This window comes from Eriocheir sinensis, chromosome 60 (assembly GCF_024679095.1).
Source record: "Eriocheir sinensis breed Jianghai 21 chromosome 60, ASM2467909v1, whole genome shotgun sequence".
Taxonomy (NCBI): domain Eukaryota; kingdom Metazoa; phylum Arthropoda; class Malacostraca; order Decapoda; family Varunidae; genus Eriocheir; species Eriocheir sinensis.
The window spans coordinates 6214610-6237717 of NC_066568.1; the positions used below are offsets into that span (position 1 = coordinate 6214610).

The window sequence follows — 23108 nt, forward strand, 5'->3', positions numbered from 1 at the left end:
CTGTTTGTCGCACCTTGGCTCGTCTGAGTTGGGGACTGATGCCGCCCCGCCCCCTCGCCGGGCTTTTATGTGCCGCCGCCCCGCGCCGCCCGCCCGCCAGAACAGTCGGGAAGGTTCTCCCGGCCACTGGCACGGTCCACGGGCCCTGCTAACACTGGGGCATAACATTAGTAATTAGTAATGTGATAGGCCTGTCATAATGCTTATAGCATATAGATATAGATATCAATTACCTGCCCGAACTGCATCCCCAGCGACTCGTTGCTTCCCGAGTTTTCCTCCGTTACGTCAGAGATGTCAGTTGCAAGACGCCGCTAAGGGAGGCAAAGCTGACACTGTCAACCTGTCGTACTGTATGTGTTACCTTTTTGCTGCAGTGCATGACCATCAAACATATATCTTCAGCATGAGAGGTTATTCATTAATAATAAAGAACAACGAAATCGTCTCTCTCTCTCTCTCTCTCTCTCTCTCTCTCTCTCTCTCTCTCTCTGGTATCTTCTAGCTCTTCTAGACATAGTTTAAACTTTAACAACAAAGACTATGGAAGAAATTTCATGACTTGTTGCATTATGAAATCCTTGTCAAATGTGTGTGTGTGTGTGTGTGTGTGTATGTGTGTGTGCAAACGCTAGTGCACAATATGTGTATGCACGGACGTTTACACACACACACATAATATCTACAGCATGAGAGGTTATTCATTAGTTTTATAATAAAGAAACAATGAAATCGTCTCTCTCTCTCTCTCTCTCTCTCTCTCTCTCTCTCTCTCTCTCTGGTAACTTCTACCACTTTAGTGCCTAAACTTTTCTACGATGCCCCCTTGCATAGTAGCCCACTTCCTTGTTAAGATACTAACACATATTAAAAAAATAGAAATTCAAACTTTTCCTCGCAGGCTCGCGCCCCTGGAGATCACTAGCGTCTCCTCAGGGGGTCATGCTCCTTTTAAGAGCCACTATTCAAGCCCTTCAAGACATAATTACACATTCAAAACAAAAACTACTGAAGAATATTCTTGATTTGTTGTACCGTACGCAATCCTTGCCAGAGGTGTGTGTGTGTGTGTGTGTGTGTGTGTGTGTGTGTGTGTGTGTGTGTGGCTTTACATAAACGCGCATGCTTCTCTTTTTTTTCAGTAAAGGTAGAAAATCAAAGGCAAAAATTGATAAAGCAAAAAGCCCGCTATCACTGCCTCTATGAAATATTGTAGCGGCCAAAAAAGAGGTCAGTATCGGGTGGAGAGGTGTCTCGATTCTCCTCTCGATCTTGAAGGTCAGTCGTAGGCAGGAGGAAATACAGACGAAGGAAGACTGTTCCATAGTTTACCAGTGAAAGGGATGAAAGAAAAAAGATGCTGGTTAATTCTTGTATTTGGGATTTGGACAGATAGGAATGAGCAAGAGTAGAAAGGCGAGTGTAGCGGGGTCGCGGGAAGGGGGGAGACATGCAGTTAACAAGTTTAGAAGAGCAGTCAGCATGAAAATATCAATAGAAGATATAAAGTGATGCAACGCTGCGGTGGAACCCTCCCATACATGAGATGCATACTCCATACGAGGGCGTTGTATATGGACTACATCTGTGAAGAGGAAAAAATGGTGGAGGCAATACAGAACACCTACCCTCGAGTAAGCAGCTTAAGTAAGAGAGGAGATATGCAGTTTCTAGTTAAGATTTTGAGTTAAGGATAGGCCGAAAATGTTTAGTGTAGAAAAAGCAGACAGCTGAGTGTTATCTAAGAATAGAGGATAGGTATTTATAAGATTGTGTCGAATTGACAGGTGGAGAAATTGTGTTTTTGAGGCAGTGGAGCGCGAAAGTTCCTCCTGCCCCATTCAGATCATCTAAATAAGCGTTTGCACACACACACACACACACACACACACACACCGCTCTGGCAGTTCAGAGGTAGAGCCTTGCGGTGCCAGGCTTGACGGTCTGGCAGACGAAGGTTCGAGCCCTGCCAGGGTTGTTGATTTTTTTTTTTTCATTTAAAAAAATCGGATTTTAAATCAGATTATTTTTTTTTATTTAAATCGATTTTTTATTAATGAAAATAATTAAATGAATGTAAAACTCTCTATTCTCTATATTAGTTTCAAACACTTGTTGGAGTATTCTTGTATCATATTCCATCATGATAAGTAACCTGGTCTGGACGGTCCAGGTGTGGCTGACGGAAGATATATATAATTAACTAACCAGCTCAGGTAAAAATTTTGTGAAGCTGACAAGGAAAATATTGATGTCATAGTTAGAGAGTGTTTTCTTTTTTTTATTTCTCCATTCTATGTTGTTGTTCAGCAACAAGATCAAGATCTAAATCAATGACATTAAAAAAAATAATATAAATCTTAATTTAAATCAATGATTTTTTTTTCATAAAAATCATTTGATTTAAATTTTGATATAAATCAAAATTAACAACCCTGAGCCCTGCTCAGGCCAGAGATTTTTCCACTGCCAGAGGTCCCCCCTTGAGCAAGTAAATGGGGTGTGTGGCGTGTGGTCCTGGCAGTACCCAGATATCGGCTATAATGAGGATGCTGTGAGCGGGAGGGTACTTGCTGACGATGACGAGCCCAGCTCGTTATTAGGCCGTGGGTGAATTACACACACACACACACACACACACACACACACACACACACACACACACACACACAAACACACGCACAGATGGACGCATGTGTCTTCGCTCAGATTTGATTCAGGGGGTTGCAAGCAGTGTCTCAGTCAAAGTCATTGTCATGGTCACATTGCTCTGTGTGGAGGCGTTGCTACGAGTGGCAAGAACTCACATTTGTCAGGTAGTAGTGGTAGGTGTTGACAGGAAGGATTACAATGTTACGCGCCTCATTGTATGAGCCATAAATGGTCCTGCAAGAACTATTTTTTATAACTATATAACTCTTGTCGTCCACTATGAGATGCTATTAGACACCGTGAAAAGGCATGCGACGTATACGCTTAATTTTGCACCTGTGTGCTTTTTTTTTTGTATGTGTGTGTATGTGTGTGTAAACGTCCATGCATACACATATTGTGCACTAGCGTTTGCACACACACACACACACACACACACACACACATTTGACAAGGATTCCATAATGCAACAAGTCATGAAATTTCTTCCATAGTCTTTGTTGTTAAAGTTTAAACTATGTCTAGAAGAGCTAGAAGATACCAGAGAGAGAGAGAGAGAGAGAGAGAGAGAGAGAGAGAGAGAGAGAGAGAGACGATTTCGTTGTTCTTTATTATTAATGAATAACCTCTCATGCTGAAGATATATGTTTGATGGTCATGCACTGCAGCAAAAAGGTAACACATACAGTACGACAGGTTGACAGTGTCAGCTTTGCCTCCCTTAGCGGCGTCTTGCAACTGACATCTCTGACGTAACGGAGGAAAACTCGGGAAGCAACGAGTCGCTGGGGATGCAGTTCGGGCAGGTAATTGATATCTATATCTATATGCTATAAGCATTATGACAGGCCTATCACATTACTAATTACTAATGTTATGCCCCAGTGTTAGCAGGGCCCGTGGACCGTGCCAGTGGCCGGGAGAACCTTCCCGACTGTTCTGGCGGGCGGGCGGCGCGGGGCGGCGGCACATAAAAGCCCGGCGAGGGGGCGGGGCGGCATCAGTCCCCAACTCAGACGAGCCAAGGTGCGACAAACAGCGCGAGAACACTGCTGACTACTCGACACTCGCAGAGCTTACAGCTAGCTACATTGTTCCGTGAACCAGTGCCACTACTGTGCACCGCACGTCTTTGATTGAAGCTACAGAGGTTTTCTTGCACCAAACACAGACAGGTAAGTCAACCAGCTTCAGCGTCGCTGCTAACCACTTGTTGTGTATGGGAGGCGGATACTTGGCACTGGAGGGGCACGTGTGTTTGTTAGGGTCGGCTGGATCACTCAAGGACTGATCCCCATGCTAAGGCAAGGAGCTCACGCAGAATATCTTCCTGTAAAGGTTTTGTTCTTTTTAGCTCACAAATGCGTGATGGCTGAGTGCTAGTGATACTGGCTTGTGCGGTGAATACTATTATTGTGCATTGTTAATTCGTGAAGCTGTAGCCCGCCAGTACACATTTGGCAGGAAGTTATGATGTAACAAAACAAACTTGTTTTTGTTGCGTACGTGTTAGTGTATTGACCAGCGTCTCGTTCCCCGCAGAATGCCAGCGCCAGCAATCGGCATTGACCTGGGCACCACCTACTCGTGCGTGGGTGTGTTCCAGCACGGCAAGGTGGAGATCATCGCCAACGACCAGGGCAACAGGACCACGCCCTCCTACGTGGCCTTCACGGACACCGAACGACTCATTGGCGACGCCGCCAAGAACCAGGTGGGTACACACACACACACACACACACACACACACACACAAACAATCTCTCTCTCTCTCTCTCTCTCTCTGTGACACACACACACACACACACACACACACACACACCTAAGAATAATATGCAGCATAATAACAGAGATCCTACAATAGTAACTCACTGCTCATGATTTTCCGTCTCTCCCCAACAGGTGGCGCTGAACCCCACCAACACAGTGTTCGATGCCAAGCGGTTGATCGGCCGCAAGTTCGAGGAGCCGTCGATCCAGGCGGACATGAAACACTGGCCCTTCGCGGTGGTGCCCGAGGGCGGCAAGCCCAAGGTGAAGGTGGATTTCAAGGGCGAGACCAAGACCTTCAACCCCGAGGAGATCTCGTCCATGGTGCTGACCAAGATGAAGGAAACGGCCGAGGCGTATCTGGGCAGCGCCGTGAAGGATGCCGTCATTACGGTGCCCGCATACTTCAACGACTCTCAGCGGCAAGCCACCAAGGACGCCGGCACCATCGCCGGCATCAACGTGCTGAGGATCATCAACGAGCCGACGGCCGCCGCCATCGCCTACGGCCTCGACAAAAAGGCGGGCGGCAGTGTGGCGGAGCGCAATGTTCTCATCTTTGACCTGGGCGGCGGAACGTTCGACGTGTCCATTCTGAGCATCGACGACGGTGTGTTTGAGGTGAAGTCGACGGCCGGAGACACTCACCTCGGGGGCGAAGATTTTGACAACCGGATGGTGAACCACTTTGCCCAGGAGTTCCAGCGCAAGTACAAAAAAGACTTGAGGACGAACAAGAGGGCACTGCGTCGTTTGCGGACTGCCTGTGAGAGGGCGAAGCGCACGCTGTCGTCGTCCACTCAGGCGAGCTTGGAGATCGACTCTCTGTTTGAGGGTATTGACTTCTACACGTCGATCACACGCGCCAGGTTCGAGGAGCTGTGCTCTGACCTGTTCCGTGGTACCCTAGAGCCCGTGGAGAAGGCCCTGCGTGACGCCAAGCTGGACAAGAGCAGCGTGCACGACCTGGTGCTGGTGGGCGGGTCAACCCGCATCCCCAAGATCCAGAAACTGCTGCAGGACTTCTTCAACGGCAAGGAGCTGAACAAGTCCATCAACCCCGACGAGGCGGTGGCGTACGGCGCCGCCGTGCAGGCCGCCATCCTGACGGGCGACCAGTCCGACGCCGTGAAGGACCTGCTACTGCTGGACGTGGCGCCACTGTCGCTGGGCATCGAGACGGCCGGCGGCATGATGACAGCCCTCATCAAGCGCAACACCACCATTCCCACCAAGCAATCGCAGATCTTCACCACGTACTCCGACAACCAGCCGGGCGTGCTGATCCAGGTGTACGAGGGTGAGAGGGCGATGACCAAGGACAACAACCTGTTGGGCAAGTTTGACCTGACCGGCATCCCTCCGGCGCCGCGGGGAGTGCCCCAGATCGAGGTGACCTTTGACATCGACGCCAACGGCATCCTCAACGTGTCTGCGGTGGACAAGTCGAGTGGCAAGCAGAACAAGATCACCATCAACAACGACAAGGGACGGCTGAGCAAGGAAGACATCGAAAGGATGGTGAACGAGGCCGAGCAGTACAAGGAAGACGACGCCAGGCAGCGAGACCGAGTGGATGCCAAGAACCGGCTGGAAGCGCTGTGCTTCAGCGTCAAGTCCTCCATGTCGGAGGCTGCGGTGGCGGAGAAGTTGTCCGCTGACGAGAAGCGCTCCATCGAGGAGAAGGCGCAAGAGACCCTGAACTGGCTGGACGCCAACCAGCTAGCCGAGAAGGAGGAGTACGAGCACAAGATGCAGGAGCTGGAGCAGGCGTGGCGTCCCCTCGCCTCCAAGATCCACGGGGCTGCTGCTGGCGGCGCTGGCGGGATGCCCGGCTTTGGCGGCGCTGGCGGGATGCCCGGCTTTGGCGCCGCCGGAGGAACCGCAGGGCGAGGACCCACTGTGGAGGAGGTGGACTAAGCCAGCAGGGTCGCCGTTTCTCCTCTGGTGGCATTAGGAATCAACACTGTCCTGTGTTCCCCAACGTTCCATGATAATGTGCTTTAAGCATATATTTTTTACTGTCTATAGGTAGCTGTTAATATATGTTGAAATTTTCCATCATTTATTAATACTGTATGTTAGTGTAAATGTGTATTTATTGACAGTGTGAAAGGGTATGGGTGTAGAAGACCATTAAGATTATACGACCAGTATTTTGTTCCCTAAAGTAAGGAAATAAATATTTTTGTTTTGCAAAGCTGTTTTCAACTTCGTACCATTATTCCAAACCTGAGGTAAGACACACAGTCGCATTTAGTATTCTCGAGGATAACAACGCTTGCATGAAAAGTTAAAGTATTTTTTTTTATTAAAAATCGATATTTTCCTAGTGTTTTCTTCAAACATACACTTACATTGCCGAAGACAAGTACTGTGTTTAGTGTTTACACGTATTCACATCATGCCATGTTTAGCCCCGGCACCAAGGAGACTATACAAAGAAGTGGTCTTCAGTAAGGCTTCGGGAGTGCGGAAGTAACGCCATCTATTGGAGCCCACCATATATATATATATATATATATATATATATATATATATATATATATATATATATATATATATATATATTTATATATATATATATATATATATATATATATATATATATATATATATATATATATATTTGTTATGCAAAATTGTTTTCAACCTTTTACCAATATTCCAAACCTGAGGTAAGACATTCATTCGAATTTTGTATTCGCAAGGATAACCTTTGCATGAAAACAAGAGTCAAAGTATTTTTTATTAGAAATCGATATTTTCCTCGTGTTTTCCTCAAACTTAAAGGACACACTGACATTGCCGAAGACAAGTACCGTGTTTACACGTGTTCACATCATGAAATGCTGACCCGCGGCACCATCCCCCCCGGCACTAGGCAGAGAACACATCCGCCTGGCCCCCACCCAGGGACTCGGACCAGCACCTTTGCCTGCAATTTTTTTGTTGCAAATCGGGCATTAAACCCGATTTTTGTTGGTTTAGTCTCATCAACCAGTAGACCCCCAGACCGCTTTGACAGTGTCTGCAAACGAGACACCCGTCACGGCATGGTTCTACTGATCCCGTTGAGCAGACACTCAAATTTTTCCCTTATGGATGGAGGTGTGTGTGTGTGTGTGTGTGTGATCCCTCATTTGCCCAGCCATCCCACCAGTTGTGTGTTTCATTTCCATGTGTATTCTGGTAGGCGGGACGCTCGCACGGATAAATCAAGAGCCTCGCTACGGTTGCTCATGTGCACCCATGTACCTTATATCCTTGTTAAGCTGGTGTCTCGTCAAGTAAATCTATTCCGTTGTGCAAAGCCTTTTGCCGTGTGTAGTGATCAGTAAAGTAATGGTACCTGCATTGTGGTCGCTGATAGAGACCACCAGGCCCCATTATGAAAGCCTATAGACGCTATTGGCCAAACGTTAAAAAAAAAAAAAATGTTCCCTTTAGAGTAAGATAGCAAGTAAAAGTAAGTTAGTAAATGTAAACCCATCTCTGTCATCTCCCTTGAACTTGTTAGTTCATTCGTGGCGTACGGACGTAAATACGTCATGTTCCTTGCAGGTCACCTCTCCGTCACAATACGTACACATAGTAGACATGAAGACAGGCTTTTGTGGCCGCACAAGAGGACCGGCTGAAAGTGTGTGCAGGCATAAGAGGTGGCTTGTACAGAGAAACACTTGCCACAGATGTTCAACGGCTTACCAAAAGTAATCGGGTCGGGGGGGGTAGCCTTAGGTCATGACAGAGCTCCTCGTGCAGACGAAGACTATTTAATTTGAAAACATTTCACTTGTTAGTAGTGCCATTAAAGTAGAAAGTAAGCAACTAGTTGAATACAAACCTTTTCTGTTCAGCACAGACCAAGCAGTTCAAACACTGCCAAACAGTCACTGCCAAGCCTCCTCTGGATCACGTGGCTCAACTCATTGTTCAATAAGCAGACAATTCACCACAATGGGAGACTGATGCAGCAGTTCAGAGAATCGGCTCTGTGAGAACAGTGGTTATAGTGAGCTCAGTAGTGTAATGAATAGTGTAGGTTCACTGTCTGAGGGATTGGCATTGTGTGTGTTCCGAGGAAATATTTATCATCATCCACCATCAGTTGTAGACTTATAACTTAGATACTTATAGGAGAGGAACGCCAGCTGAATAGGAAAGGCTGCAGAAAGACGATAATATTTATCACAAAATGTCTCAATCAGGAACCATTCCCCTGCATGGTGCTGCCCTGTGATGGACATGATGCCAGGAGGAGCGGCGGAGTCCGGTCACGGCGAAGGCTGGTCTGAGTGGTGGACGGACGTGTGTCCAACTTGACTGTCTGCTTCACAATTGTTCAGCTTCTGTTGGGTTTCTCTGTTTGCCTGACAACTCTTTCCCTACGGCGCCTAAAGCCCCGAGCAGCAGTCCAAGAGTTTGTGTGCCCGATGCCACGATTCACTCCGCTCTCAAACACCTTCAGGGCGGGTGAGGAGCTCCGGACGACTTCTTCTTCGTCTTCTTCTTCCTCTACTACTACTACTACTACTACTACTACGATTCACTCCGCTCTCAAACACCTTCAGGGCGGGTGAGGAGCTCCGGACGACTTCTTCTTCGTCTTCTTCTTCTTCTTCTACTACTACTACTACTACTACTACTACTACTACTACTACTACTACTACTGGGTTTCAATGCTCAAATTCCTACGCCATTCGAACATACCATATAATCTTGAGGGTCGTCCTAAACACTATATATTTTACAATGTACAGAATATTCGGCACAAGAATGAGGGATTACGTGACCCCAGGTAAACACAGGTGAGTTATGAGGACAGGTGTTTGGGAAGGTAATTTGGGTTATTGGAAAAGTAAGTTTGTTGCATATTTTTTTAAGATTGTTTTGTCTATTTTTCTGTATAGTGCTACGTTCCTCTCGCTTTCCTCTTCTTTTTTTTCTCCTTTTCCACGTTCTTTTCTTCACCCATTGTCTCCTTCCTTCCTTTTTCACCTTCTTTTCTTTCCTTTTTCCCCGTTCACTCTTTATCATTCTCTCCTTTTTTTTTACTTCAATACTTTTTACCTTTTTTCTTTATTTCCTTTTCACTCTCCTTCCTTTCTTTCATTTTTATAATTTTTCGCTTTTTCTATTCCTATCTAATTGTTTTCTTTCTTTGTTTCTTTATCTTTTTTTCTTTCTTGCAGTCTTTCACTCACTCGTCTTTCCCTCCCTCCTTCCTTCACCTTACTTCCATTTACTAATAATTATCGTGAGGTATGCTTTCTCCTCCTTCACTTGTATCTCCTTCCTTCTCTCCTTTCACCATTATTTGCTTTCCTTCTTCCCTTGTATACGTTCATTCTTCCTTCTTTCCGTTCTCTCTTTCTTGTTTCCGAATATCCATCCTTCACTCCTTTCCATTCTCTCTTTCTTTCTATCTCCTTCCTTCCTCGCTTCTTTCCTTGTTGCTACCCACTCATTCTTCTTTCCTCCCCTCCTTATTTTCTTCCTATCCTTCTTTTCTTTCTTCTTTCGTTGCTTCTATTCATCCATCATTTCTTTTCTTCCTTCCTTCCTTCCTTATTTTCTCCTTCCTTCTTCTCTTCCTCCTTTCCTTCCTGTGTTCATTCTCTGTAGGTAACATTTGATCCTCCTCCTCTTTCCTTTCAACATTCCTTTCTCTCTTTCTTCTTCCTTTCTTCTTTCTTTCCTTCCTTCCTTCTCTTTTTCTTCCCGTCCTTCCTACTTGCTGGTGATTTGTTGCAGTTCCTCCTGGTTCCGATTCTCTGGAGCTGCCACGTTCTGCTGACACAAAGAGGAAGATACATTATTATTATTATTATTATTATTATTATTATTATTATTATTATTATTATTATTATTATTATTATTATTGTATGTCATCTGGGGTTTACTTTCTTGCCTTCTCCTTCTTTTCATTAGACTTTCCTTCCTTTTCTCCTCTTTGATAATTTTCCTACTCTGCATTTCTCTCTGCTTTTCCCAAGAGAGTGATTGGATGCCATTTTTCTCTATTGCAGCCACTTCTTCTCTTCTTCTCTTCTGACACCGCCAACGCCCCGGGAGAGGTTCACTTCTTCTTTGACAATCCGACGTTTTACCACTCAAAGGTGAGACTCCGGTTACCAAAGCCCCATTCACATTGTGCCGTCTCTGGGCCACGACAACCCAGCGACTCGGCGTACACAAGGTCTTGGGGTGTGAAATTTTGATGTGGTAGGGTCGCATAAGGTCGGAAAGACTATGTGCGACCCTTTCATGTCAACATTTCACACCCAAGACCTCGTGTTCCCGGAGTCTCTGGGTTGTCGTGGTCCAGACTCGGCACAGTGTAAACGGGGCTTAACACTTTCGTAAGTAAGTTCACACCATATCGGCGTGGTCCCTGGCACTATTACAGTTTCATCAAAGCCCACCCACGCATGCACCCAGCTCCTTTTTGCGGATGGAGTGACCTTGAATTATATTATCTAATGAAAATTATTAAGGGGATTATATTTCCAAATTTTTGTATGGTGATTTTTTTTCTTTGATTGTATCAGTCACTTATTTGACCACACATGTTGAAAGTTAGCCTTCCCTGTATTGTCCCGTGGTTCGATGTTTAGTCGTTCTATATGTGTGACATCGGCAAAGTTATTGATGTCGCAGGCTATACCGTGCCCACCTCAGCCTGTGGTGGGTGATAATTAACCCGCTACCCTTAACACAGAGCCGGGTTGCCTTCCCCAGGGTTTCCTCGGGTACTTGTTTATCCACGAGCCCGAAAGGGAGGGTAAAACATCCGGGTTCGCTACGCCCCGACTGTCCAGATCGAATTCGGAGCTAGGCATGTCGACTATTAAACAGGCGTTGGTGAGAGTGATAAACAATAATTGTCCCTAAATGATGGTTGGGGGACGCCGCTAGTAACGCGAGCCCAGTTTGAAAATTTACAATTTACTTGAATATTTACTTGAATTTTCTGCATCCTCTCAGTGGGTCACACCTTGATCCACCTCATAAATTTGCCCCACAGTCAAGCGTCCTTCTGACCTGCTTAAAAGCGTCTGGTGAAGCTCCCTGTCGAATGCTTTACTAAAATAGAGATAACTAGTATAATACCTATCTATATATGGAACATCAAACACATTTTGGTGGAGCTGCAAAAGATGAGTTAGCCCTCCTGCCATCAGTCCCCGTCACCACTCACGTCTTTCCTCCTGAGGGCCTTGAGGTGCAGATAAAGGTGTTGCTCCGGGAAGGTCCTGTGTTGCACCCAGAGGAGCGGCGGGTCGGGTGTGGTGCTGATGGCCAGGAGCAGCAGGAGGGCCACGTTGAAGGGGTAGGACAGCACGGGAACCATCATCTGGAGGAAGGGACGGCGGGTTAGGGGGAAGCTGTAGGGGAGCAAGGCGGCGAGGGTGGTAGTGTGAGAGAGGATCAGAGGAAGAGGGTACAAAGCAGGGTCACGCTACATGGGGGTACAGCACCGGCGCCATCTTACGGACGGGGAGGGTGGAGAAGGAATGGGGTTGAAAAGATATTGGTTTAGATCTATGCACACAGCTTGTTTACTTGATCTACTCTCTAATGGTATCTTGGTGATGCTGTTGTTGTCGTTATTGCAGGAATGTAAGGAATAACTGTAGTATACAATAGAATGCCGTATTATTATTATTATTATTATTATTATTATTATTATTATTATTATTATTATTATTAGTAGTAGTAGTAGTAGAAGCAGTAGTAATAGTGGTGGTGGTGGTGGCAATAGTACTATACATACTACTACTACTACTACTACTACTACTAACAACAACAATAATAATGATAACAGTAATAATAAACACCTACAAAAACAACAATACAATATCCCAAACGAGCAACACGTCCTCACCGCACTGAACACGTGTCCTGAGGCGGCCTGAACGAGGGCGGCGAGGGTGGCGGCCACGGCGGCGGCCAGCACAGCGGCGGGCGTCACCTGCAGAAAGTACACCACCCCGCCGGCCGTCAGCAAGGCGTTGTAGCCCCACAGCCCCGCGTACACCTCCAGGTAGGGCGCGGGGCTCATCAGCACACCTGTAGAGGAAAGAAAGGCAGGTGTAGGGGCTGGCAAGGGGTTAAAGAGACGACAACAAAAGGGAGGAAGGAAATTATAAGTGAACAGTTAAGAAAAAAGAAAAGAGGAAAAGTAAGAAGAAAACGAAACGAAACGAAATACACGAAAAATAAAAAGAGAAAACAACCAAAATTAAGAAAAACAAACGTAAAAGAAAAAGAAAACGAAGAACAGGAACAGGCAAACGAATAAGAAGAAACAAATAAGAAGAAAAATATCAAAATAAGAAAGAGCAAAACAGAAGAAGAAGAAGAAAACGAAGAACACCCGAAACAACAACTCAAATACAACATCAACAGAGAGAAGAAGAAGAAGAAGAAGAAGAAGAAGAGAAAGATGAAGGTGAAGAACATCAATAGGAAAAGGCGAAGATGAAGTAAAAGAAACATCACCACGTACCCAGCAATGAGCCGATGACGCTGCCGATGAGGAAGAAGAGAGTGAGCAGCGGCGAGAAGACGAGGAAGCCAAGGAGGATGAGGATTGAGGCGTCCATTGTGCCCACTCCGTAAATCTGCCCCGCCGCTAAAACGCTGCCCTCCATTACCTGTAGAAGTAGTAGAAGTAGTAGTAGTAGTAGTAGTAGTAGTAGTAGTAGTAGTAGTAGTAGGCTAGCTCTGATCCATTGGCCTTATAATTTTGAAACCTCTTTAATGTATCCCGTTTTAGAGTAGTCCACCCTTTCCTCTACGGCCACGAGTCTTTTAGAGAGAACACAAGCCGTTTGAATCTTCAGGGGTGACTCGTGCTAGATTAAGCCTCCTGGATATTTTTCTTTCTACTATATATCCTTCTTTCCAGTCATCTCTCTACCTCTATCCCCAGTTTTCCCATCGTTCACGTTCACTACTGTCTCTTCCTGTCTGTCTGAAGCGATTTATTCTTCTCATAGATGGGGCTACTAGGGTCGGCATTCTCAGAGGCCTCTCACATTTACTTCTTCAAGGGCCAGAAGGGAGGTCAGTCGCGTCCTTATGAGCGTTTTAATCACGTTCACGGTACAGACGTTTTGTTAGACTACCACCACCTCTTAACCTAAAACAGCGAAGACTACTGACACATCATCTGCTATAACGTTCATACACTCAAGAACACTCAAGCAATGGACCCAAGACGATTCGCTAACGTAAAACTTACCTTCAACCATTCGACCTTCTCAGTTGTGTTCTCGCTGAGGGAGGGGAGGGCACCACTGTCGTTGCTGCCGCTGTACTGCTGCATGTCGGGGCCGAGGGTACCTGTGAGTCCCGCTGAGCTCCGCATACTCAGCAGCATCAGCACGGCGGCGATGTTGAAGGGGACGGAGAGTGCCGGGAGCGTGGAGGGCGACATGAGGGCGTTCAGACCTTTGTCGATGTAAGCCCTGGAAAAGGAGAATGGCGGTGGTGATGGTGATGATGGTGGAGGTGTTAGTGGTGATGAAGGTGACGGTGATGGTGGTAATGGTGGTAATTTGGTGATGATGGTGGTGGGGATGATTGTGGTAGTGGTAGGGGAGGTGGTGATGGTGATGATGGTAGGGTGGTGGTGGTGGTGATGATTGTGATAGCAGCTGGTGGTATAGTGGTAGTTATCATGATATCTGTCTGTTTCTGTCTGTTTCTGTCTGGGTCTGTCTTTCGATTTAGATTTCTCTCCTAGTCTGTGAGTCTGTACATGTCTGTCTGTCTGTTTGTATATATTCATTTGTCTTTTTGTCTGTCTGTGTCTGTTTACCTCTATCTATCTATCTGACCACCTGTATTCCTGTACCTGTTTATGTCTATTTACCTGTTAGTCTGTTTGTCCGCCTGTCTGTTTGTCTGTCTGTATCACAATCCGTCTAAATGACTGTTAGTTTTTCAGTTAGCCGGCTTGTTTGTATTTTTCACTATGTCCTCTCTGTCTGTTTGTGTCTGTCTGTTTATATGACCCTCCAGCCTCCCTGCTTGGCTCCTCCCCAGTACTCACGTGATCACCAGCATGGCGGTCAGTGCCAGCCAGAAGAGGGCGTCCACCTGGTGCCCGGAGAGGGAGGGGAAGAGGGCCACGGAGATGCAGCCCACCAGCACGCCGTTAAACACCACCGCTCCGTCACTGATCAGCTGCTCGGGCTGGTGCAACAACTGGAACACGAATAAGCACCTATACACATTCTGTCTCTCTCTCTCTCTCTCTCTCTCTCTCTCTCTCTCTCTCTCTCTCTCATCACATAACTCACACCTCTTTCATTCCTCACCGTAACAGCCTTGACCTTGACCTCTGCGTGACCTCTGACCCACCTTGCTGAAGACGACTCCCACCAGCCCCGCCAGCAGGCTCGCCCAGGCTACGGCGGGGTTGCCCACGAACATGGCAGAGAGGATGAACAGGCCGGAGAGGGGACTGTTTGCGAAGGCCACCTGCAGGGACACAGTGGAAGGGGGTGAGGGACAGGGTGGTGATGGTGGTGGTAGTCGTTGTGTTAGTGGTGATATGGTAATGATATGTGATAGTAGCAGTAGTAGTAGTAGTAGTAGTAGTAGTAGTATAGTAATCGAAGTGGTAGTGATGATGATGGTGGTGGTGATGGTGTTTGTAGTGATAGTTGTGGCGGTAACTAGCTACTAGCAATGGCAAATAATGATGATAGTGATGATTATAATAACGATGAAAATGACTAGTGATTATAATAAAAAATAAACAATATTGATGATGATGACGATGAACCAACATATAGCTTTACCAATGATAGTAACTTATACCGCTACTACTACTACTACTACTACTACTACTACTACTACTACTACTACTTTCCATAAACAAAATAATGGTGATAGTGGACCGAGGTGAGAGTTATGTTATATTAATGGCAACGTTTGTCAGGTTATGCGTTATTAATGGTGGTGGTGGTGGTGGTGGTATATTGGTGATGATAATGGTGGTGGTGGTGGTAATATTGATGTTAATGTTGATAAGGAGAATGTTTCTAAGACTGTTTTTGGTAGTAGTAGTAGTAGTAGTGGTGGTGGTGGTGGTGGTAGTGGTGGTGGCGTAATTACAAAAAAGAAAAAAAAGGAAAAAAAGTGTATTTGAGAGAGAGAGAGAGAGAGAGAGAGAGAGAGAGAGAGAGAGAGAGAGAGAGAGAGAGAGAGAGAGAGAGAGAGAGAGAGAGAGAGAGAGGCTACCATCGAAAAAAAAAAATACTAATGTTGATGTTTGTGGTATAGGATCATCAATCAATAGTATAATGATTCTGGCAAAAGAACTAATACAACATAACCTTTGCTACGTGAGTAGACCTATAGCCTTCACAAAATAAGCGTGTTAAATCTGTGACGTAGCCAGATAGCTGGCTTATTAGGGCGCGGTCACACAAGCTAGCTTTTCAAGTTTTTTGCCGAGATTGAAAATCGGCAGAATTTTTCGGGAAATTTCGCAAAATTCTGTGTAAAAGCTTGGCTAATGTTATATCAAGGGAACTGGCAACTGAGGTTCGCATTCTGCTTTTTGTTACCATGTTCTTTTAACAATGTTTAATAATAACTTTAATTCACTTTTGTTATCTATGTAAGTACGATATTTTTTGGGTCCGAGAGATAAATGCAATGCCCTGAGTACGACAATCTGGTAACGTTGGTTCAATGGCAGTCGGAAAATCGAAATCTCTGTACCGCAACCTCACTGTCATCAACCTACACCTAATTAGCAGCTCAGAAGCAGTGTAAGGCTCTAACATAAATACAAGAACACTAAAACTACACTAGCATAAGAGTGGAAGGTGGGAAAAGTGTAAAAATTAAGAAACGTCCATGAGTGCAGACGGTCCAGAAGAGAGAGAGAGAGAGAGAGCACGTGAGTAAACGAGGCAGTGAGTCGGGATCAAGTGCTTGTGATTTTTCGTTGTTTTTACCGTGTTTCTAAGGCAGTGACGGTGCATTGGTGACTCTGGGCAATCTGATAAGGACCAAAGAATATCATGACGGACAGAAGGATGTGCTGACCTGCGTGTGTGCAAGATAAGAAGGAAAAATTTGACGATGTGGTAAGTAGCAAAAATCAACGCCATTCCTTATGATAATTTTCCCCAGTTTCGATTTTGTGTTGTGTTTTGATCCTTGTGAATGTTAATGGGTGTATTTATAAGTGTGTTTGCTTCTCTCTCTCTCTCTCTCTCTCTCTCTCTCTCTCTCTCTCTCTCTCTCTCTCTCTCGTGAAAGTTATTAGGTGTATTTATAAGTGTATTTGCTCCTCTCTCTCTCTCTCTCTCTCTCTCTCTCTTTAATCAATTTTTTTTGTATTTGTTTATTATTAGTATTTTGTCTTTTTTTCTTAATTTCTTTCTTTTTCTGTTTTCTTTTTCTTAGTTATTTTAGTTTCTTCTGTTTTTTTTTCCTCCTCTTCCTTCTCATTTTCCTATTCGTATTCCTCCTCTTTCTCTCCTTTCTTCTTTTCTTTTGTTAGTAGACGGTTTGTGGGTGTAGTTAGAGCATTAGGTAGTTAGGTAGTTAGTCAGTAAACAGTCGTCAGTGTCAATGGTATGCAGGCAGCAATAACAAATACCGTCAATTATAGTCGATTATGAGTTGAAAAAATATTGGTGATGTAGTAAATAGCTGTTTTATTAATACAAAGCCTGCTAATTTTTCTCGGTGGTGGACAGCTTCAAGGCTGTTTAATAATCATAATCAGCGATCTTGTAAATTAACAACACAGCTATTTGCAACATAACTAATATTTTTTAACTCATAATCGACTATAATTGACGGTGTTTGTTATTGCTGCCTGCATATTATCGACACTGACGACTGTTTGCTGTGCGTAGGCTAGCATACAGTATACACGAAATCGTACACGCCGTGTGGCTGCAGGTTGCCGTTGCGCGATAATGCACACTTCAGACTCGGATGAACCGATTATAGTTAGGTAGTTTGTATGTGTGTGTGTGTGTGTGTGTGTGTGTGTGTGTGTAACTCTTATCATCAGCGGAGGGATGGAAGGGTGAGGGTAAGGGTGTGAGGCGGTGCTGCGTGCGTTCCCGTTGCTGTTGTTGATATTGTGTTATTACCAAGTTATTATGGTACTAGGATACTGTTACGAAGACAGGTGGATGGGAAATGAATAAAACAGTGTGTGTGTGGGGGACTGCTGTGTGTGTGTGTGTGTGTGTGTGTGTGTGTGTGGCGGGGGGGGGAGGGGGGACTGCTGTGTGTGTGTGTGTGTGTGTGTGTGTGTGTAATTTCCTCGTTTCCGCGCACGGGCAAGACTATTAATGACTGAATGCTTGTTTGTGTATGGTATATCCGTCTGGGAAAGGTAGTACACACACACACACACACACAGTGAAGCGCAGAGGTCAGCACGCTCGCTTCACAACTCGGAGGTCCCAAGTTTGATTCTTGGGCAAAGTGAAGACGGATGGGCATTCTCCTGTCCCCTCCCCCGAAAATCCAGCAGTGAATGGGAATTTGGGTGCTGGGTGCTAGTCGGGTGGTGTCCCAGTTCCCGGGTGTTTGTGGAGGTGATGCGAGGGTGATGCCTGTCATTGTTGGAGCTGAATTGTTTCAAGATAACCCATTACTGTGTAGTCTATCCTGCTCTCTTACCAGAGGAACCCTAATAACATTACCCATGTTAATGATGCTCTTCATCCATTTCTACACGTTGTTCTCCTTTTCTCACCATTCGTCTTTTTAGAAAATGCAAATTAAATTTTTCTAATTTTATCCTTATATTGTAAGTTTATTAACCTGTGAATCATATATGTCATCTTGATCTGCAAAAAGTTCAAGGAGTTGATGTCCATTCTGTTGTAAAGATACCAGAACTGAACCGCATAATTAAGATAAGGTGTAACAAATGCTAAATGTAGCTTGAGGATGTTGAGCGTTTCTATTGCTTACGCTTGCTTTATTAATATATCGTTCATCTCCCTTCTTAATGATATACTGAAAACATAGCATTTAACAATAATAATATTTATAATTATGAAATTATAGTAATAATGATTATAATAATAAGAATAAAAATAATAATAATAATAATAATAATAATAATAATAATAATAATAATAATAATAATAATAATAATAGTAATGAGGATGGGGATGATATAAAGTATAGTTTCAAAAAATGGGACATTACGAGCTTGAATCAGTCTTGTAAAGATGTAATTTGTGAAGAACAATTAGGTAAGAGCACACAGGCTGAGGTCAGCGTCCTGCTCAAACCAAAAGTTTCTCGCTGACTGGAGCGATTACTGTCCCCCGATGTGTGGTGAGTCGCCAGTCGAGCTGTTGAACGAACTTAGCTCTTTTTGGGAGAGTACCGGCTGGTGATGACGAGCTGAGCATGTAATCCGACCTTGAGTGAATGACACACACACACACACACACACACACACACACACACACACACACGATCTGAATTATTCATTTTCCCTCTTTTCCTCCTCCTCCATATAGGTTTGGAAAAAAGGAGGGAAGGAGGTAAAATTCAACCAATTGTAGCTATTTAGAATGAGGAGGATGAAACATTTAAACACTGAGGAGTAGACAGATGAAAACCTTTCGGCATATTTCGCGGCTGCCTCATTTAGTTATCTGATATATTCGTCAGGGACTTAAGTAACCTGCGGAACATATGTGAGCACTTTTTCTGTACGTACGAGATGGAAGAAAGGGAAGAGAAGGGAAGGTGTGAAATATGGTGATAGTTATGAAACAAGAAGAGAAAAGAGGAGAAGAAGGAGAGAAAGGAGGATGAGAATGGGAAGGAGGTAAGGTAGGATCGATATTTTGAAAAGAGTTGATCGCTTTCCCACAAAATACCGTAGGAAAGGGGGACGACTCGCCGATATCTGTGTTGCAACATCTCCCTTGAATCGATAAGAGGAGGAGGAGGAGGAGGAGGAGACAGATGAGAGAGGTGTGTAGTATTAGGGTGGATGCCGCGTCATGTCACCTTCAGAATGACAGTATGACATGTGTGTATGTATGAATAAATTAGATGTATGTATGAATGTCTTGTTGTCTGTCTGTGTAGGCATGTATTTGAAAGTGTGTGTGTGTGTGTGTCGCTAATGGCCACACTGTCATTAAGGTGTGGAGACTCATTAACAACAAAATAAATAGGCCTATGAGATGACACTTGAGTAGAATCACAACGACCACCACCGTCAGTCCTCCTCCTGTTTTCTTTATCACGCATATCAAAGAAAATGGAGACCGAAATGTTTTTATGTCCAACTGTGCTACTACTACTACTACTACTACTACTACTACTACTACTACTACTACTACTATTACAGGACAGGAAGGAAGGGAAGGGAAGGGAATGAAAAGTAAGGAAAGGAAAGGAAAGGAAAGGAAGGGAAGGGAAAGGAAGAGAAGAGAGGAATTGAATGGAAAGGAAGGAAGGAAGGAAGGAAGACTGGAAGGAAGGAAGGAAGGAAGGAAGGAAGGCTAATATCAAAGTAAGGAAGGACTGAAAAGGAGAGAAAGGAACTACTACTTCTCTTATCTGTCTCCTCGTCTTCTTATCTGTCAAACCCTCGATAACGAAATAGGGAAAGAAAGAAGAGGAAGATAGTCAGGTGAAGGGACCAGGAGGAGGAGGAGGAGGAGGAGGAAGATTGCTCGGTTATGAGATGGAAGGGAAGAGAAGGGAAGGTGTGAAATATGGTGATAGTTATGATAAAAGAAGAGAAAAGAGGAGAAGAAGGAGAGAAAGGAGGATGAGAATGGGAAGGAGGAATAGGAGGAGGAAGAGTGTAGTGTTACAGAGCCAAATTTTGTCCTAGTTAGCATTCCTCCTCCTCCTCCTCCTCCTCCTCCTCCTCCTCTTCACCGTCGCCTTCTCGGATATTCTCCCAACGGAATTATATCAGAGAGAGAGAGAGAGAGAGAGAGAGAGAGAGAGAGAGAGAGAGAGAGAGAGAGAGAGGTCAACGTTCCCCTACTAACATCTATTAGATAACTCAAGGACAGGAAGGGAAGGGAAGGGGAGTAGAGTAAAGTAAAGCAAAGTAAAGTAGAAGAGAAGAGAGGAGAGGAGAGGAAGGGAAGTGAAAAGATGAGATAAGAGGAATGGAATGGAAGGAAGGAAGAGAAGAATGCTAATTTCAAAGTAAGGAAAGATTGAAAAGGAGAGAAAGGAAGGGAATACGATAGATGGAAGTAAGGTAGGATCGAAGGGAAAAAGGAATGAAGGATTGAAGGGAAGGGAAGGAAGAAAGACTGATTTTTAAGATAAGTGAATCAGAGAAATATGAGGAAAAGAATTTAAACAAAGAAATGAGGCTTCAAAGATATAGATCAACCAGACAACATAAGGAGTGTTTAAAAGACCAGTGGGACATCTTAAATAGGGCAGCTTTTTTAAACCTAACACATGCACCTGTCCTGCCCATCTGTGAACTGATCTAACCCTCTTCTGTAGGCGTCCATCCCTTTGGCACGCACCCCAGCATTGTCAAACTTGTTCCACTGATCCGCTACTTACCTCTATGACCCAATTCTTCGGCTGTATCTTCACCAACTCTGAATTTGCCTAACACACCCAATGCCTCATCAATATCTGATCTAACCCTCTTCTGTAGGTTTCCATCCCTTTGACACTCACCACAGCATTGTCAAACTTTTTCCGCTGATCCGCTACTTCTATCAACCAATTCTTCGACTGTACTTTCACCAACCCTGAATTTGCCTAACACACCCAATGCCCCATCTCAAACTGATCTAATCTCTCGAGTGTGTCTATTTTTGGCACTCCCCACACGATCGTCAAACCTGATCCACTTATTCCCTACGAACCAATTTTTTGCCTATACCCTAACCAACGCTGGATTTATATAAAACACCCATTGCTACATGTCTTACACTGCTCCCATGTTCTCCAACCTTTCAGGGCTCACACACACATTTGTATCAGGCTTTCGTTGAGGTTGTGGGCATGAAAGAGGTAAGGAAGAGAGAGGAAAGGAAGGGTGAAAGGGAAGTTAGAAATGAGGGAGGGGAGAGAGAAAAGAGGGAGGTATATTTAAAGGAGGAGAGGAAGGAAATATGAAAGGGGAGAAGGAAGAGAAAGACGAAGAATAAGTTGGGTGAGAGAGATGAAGAAAAGGAGAGAGAGGAGAGGAGGAAGTAAAGGAAGAAAGGATAGAAGGAAGAAGTGGAAGAGATGAAGTATAGGGAGGTATAGAGGGAGAGGTAAGGGAGGATGGAAAATCAGGAATAAGAAGGAAGGAAGAAAGGAGAAAGGGAAGAGTAAGGGAAAAATGGAAGGGAAAGAAAAAAAAAGAAAGGAAAGAGGAGAGGAAAGAAGAAAGGGAAGGAGATGTAAGAGTGGAGAGAAAGAGGTAAAAAAAGACGAAGAAAAGTATGAGGGTTGGAGGAACGGAGGGAGAAGAGAGAGAAAAAAAAGGGGGGGGTGTTACTTTTCTGCACTTAAAATCTACTTCAGACACGCGTGACCTTTTAACTCTATCGACTGAGAGAGAGAGAGAGAGAGAGAGAGAGAGAGAGAGAGAGAGAGAGAGAGAGAGAGAGAGAGAGAGAGAGAGAGAGAGAGAGAGAGAGAGAGAGAGAGATACTGGTTTGTAGATAAGACATGCAAGCAAAAAAGGTTGACTACTACTACTACTACTACTACTACTACTACAATAACAACAACCACCACTTACTATTCCAATGGCCCTCAGCGTAGCGTTCACAGTCTTCGGTAGGGCCCAAGCGGAGAGCCAAGGTTTTTGTAGGAGGAAGGTGGTTACTCTGGGCATGTCCCCGACCCATCCCAGCCACCACGTCACCTGGGAAAGCACGGGGAGGATCCTGGTTAGTGTTGGGGAGGAAGGAGTGGGGAGGATGTGAAGGTTTATGAATGGGAGACAAGAGCGATTGTATTAGGTTAGGTGAGGTTAGGTTAGGTTAGGTTAGGTTAGTTTGTCAGGGAGGGGAAGTGAAGGTATGGGAGGAAGGGAGATGGGGATGAGGGGAAGAATGAAAGTAAGGGAGGCTTGGGGGAAGAATGAAGTGTAGGATCGTGAGGAGGAAGATTGGGGAAGAGGAGGAAGAGGAGAAGGAGGAAAAATGGAGAGAGTGAGTAGAGAAGGAGGCGGAGGAGGAAGACGAATGAGATATGGGAGGAAATGGGTCTGGGAAGAAGGGGAGAGCGGCTTGAAGGCAGGGGAAGGGGGATGAATGATGGGAAGGGGAGAGGAAGAACATGAAGGGGTGGGGAGAAAGGGGAGACAGCTAGTTAGGTTAAAAGGGAGATGGGGAGGAAGAGGTAGAAGACGGGGGAGATGGGTGACTTGTGACTGTGAAGAAGGGATGAGGAGAATGGGGAAGAAGGGAGGAAGGGGGATTAGGGGAAGGGAGAAGGGAGGAGGATGGGTGAGGAATAGAGAGGAAAGGGAATGGGCGAAAGGAAGGGAAAGGAAGAGGTGATAAAAAGTGATGGGGAGAAATAGTGTGTGTGTGTGTGTGTGTGTGTGTGTGTGTGTGTGTGTGTGTGTGTGTGTGTGTGTGTGTGCGTGTATCTTTGATGTTTTTTGCTCGTGAAATATTGAGGAGTCGATTGGTGGCTAGGTGGAGGAGGAGGAGGTGGAGGAG

The 23108-nt window shown here is 45.0% G+C and overlaps 2 protein-coding genes across 10 annotated transcripts in view; one reads left to right on the plus strand and one right to left on the minus strand.

Moving 5' to 3' along the window:
* Positions 1-3631: 3631 nt before the first annotated feature.
* Positions 3632-6750, plus strand: LOC126985826 (heat shock 70 kDa protein cognate 4-like). Its single transcript, XM_050841259.1, has 3 exons — positions 3632-3827; positions 4195-4366; positions 4555-6750. Exons 2-3 carry the CDS (start codon positions 4196-4198, stop codon positions 6340-6342), a joined length of 1959 nt encoding a protein of 652 aa, XP_050697216.1. The 5' UTR covers positions 3632-3827; position 4195; the 3' UTR covers positions 6343-6750.
* Positions 6751-8182: 1432 nt separating this feature from the next.
* LOC126985830 (urea transporter 1-like) overlaps positions 8183-23108 on the minus strand; it is a 20679-nt gene continuing 5753 nt past the window's right edge. The window contains exons 3-11 of one of the 9 annotated variants that reach the window (XR_007739088.1): positions 22178-22303; positions 14800-14919; positions 14489-14643; positions 13676-13901; positions 12938-13085; positions 12314-12498; positions 11627-11782; positions 9066-10218; positions 8183-8938 (exon numbers count right to left, since the gene is read on the minus strand). Coding sequence is in view for 2 of the 9 variants with exons in the window: in XM_050841264.1 (XP_050697221.1) it covers positions 10156-10218; positions 11627-11782; positions 12314-12498; positions 12938-13085; positions 13676-13901; positions 14489-14643; positions 14800-14919; positions 22178-22303 (1179 nt within the window). In the remaining 7 variants the exon portion in view is untranslated. Of the gene's footprint in view, positions 10219-11626; positions 11783-12313; positions 12499-12937; positions 13086-13675; positions 13902-14488; positions 14644-14799; positions 14920-22177; positions 22304-23108 lie in introns of all 9 variants that reach the window. The other 8 variants (XR_007739092.1, XR_007739089.1, XR_007739091.1 and 5 more) reach the window with 8 other exon arrangements.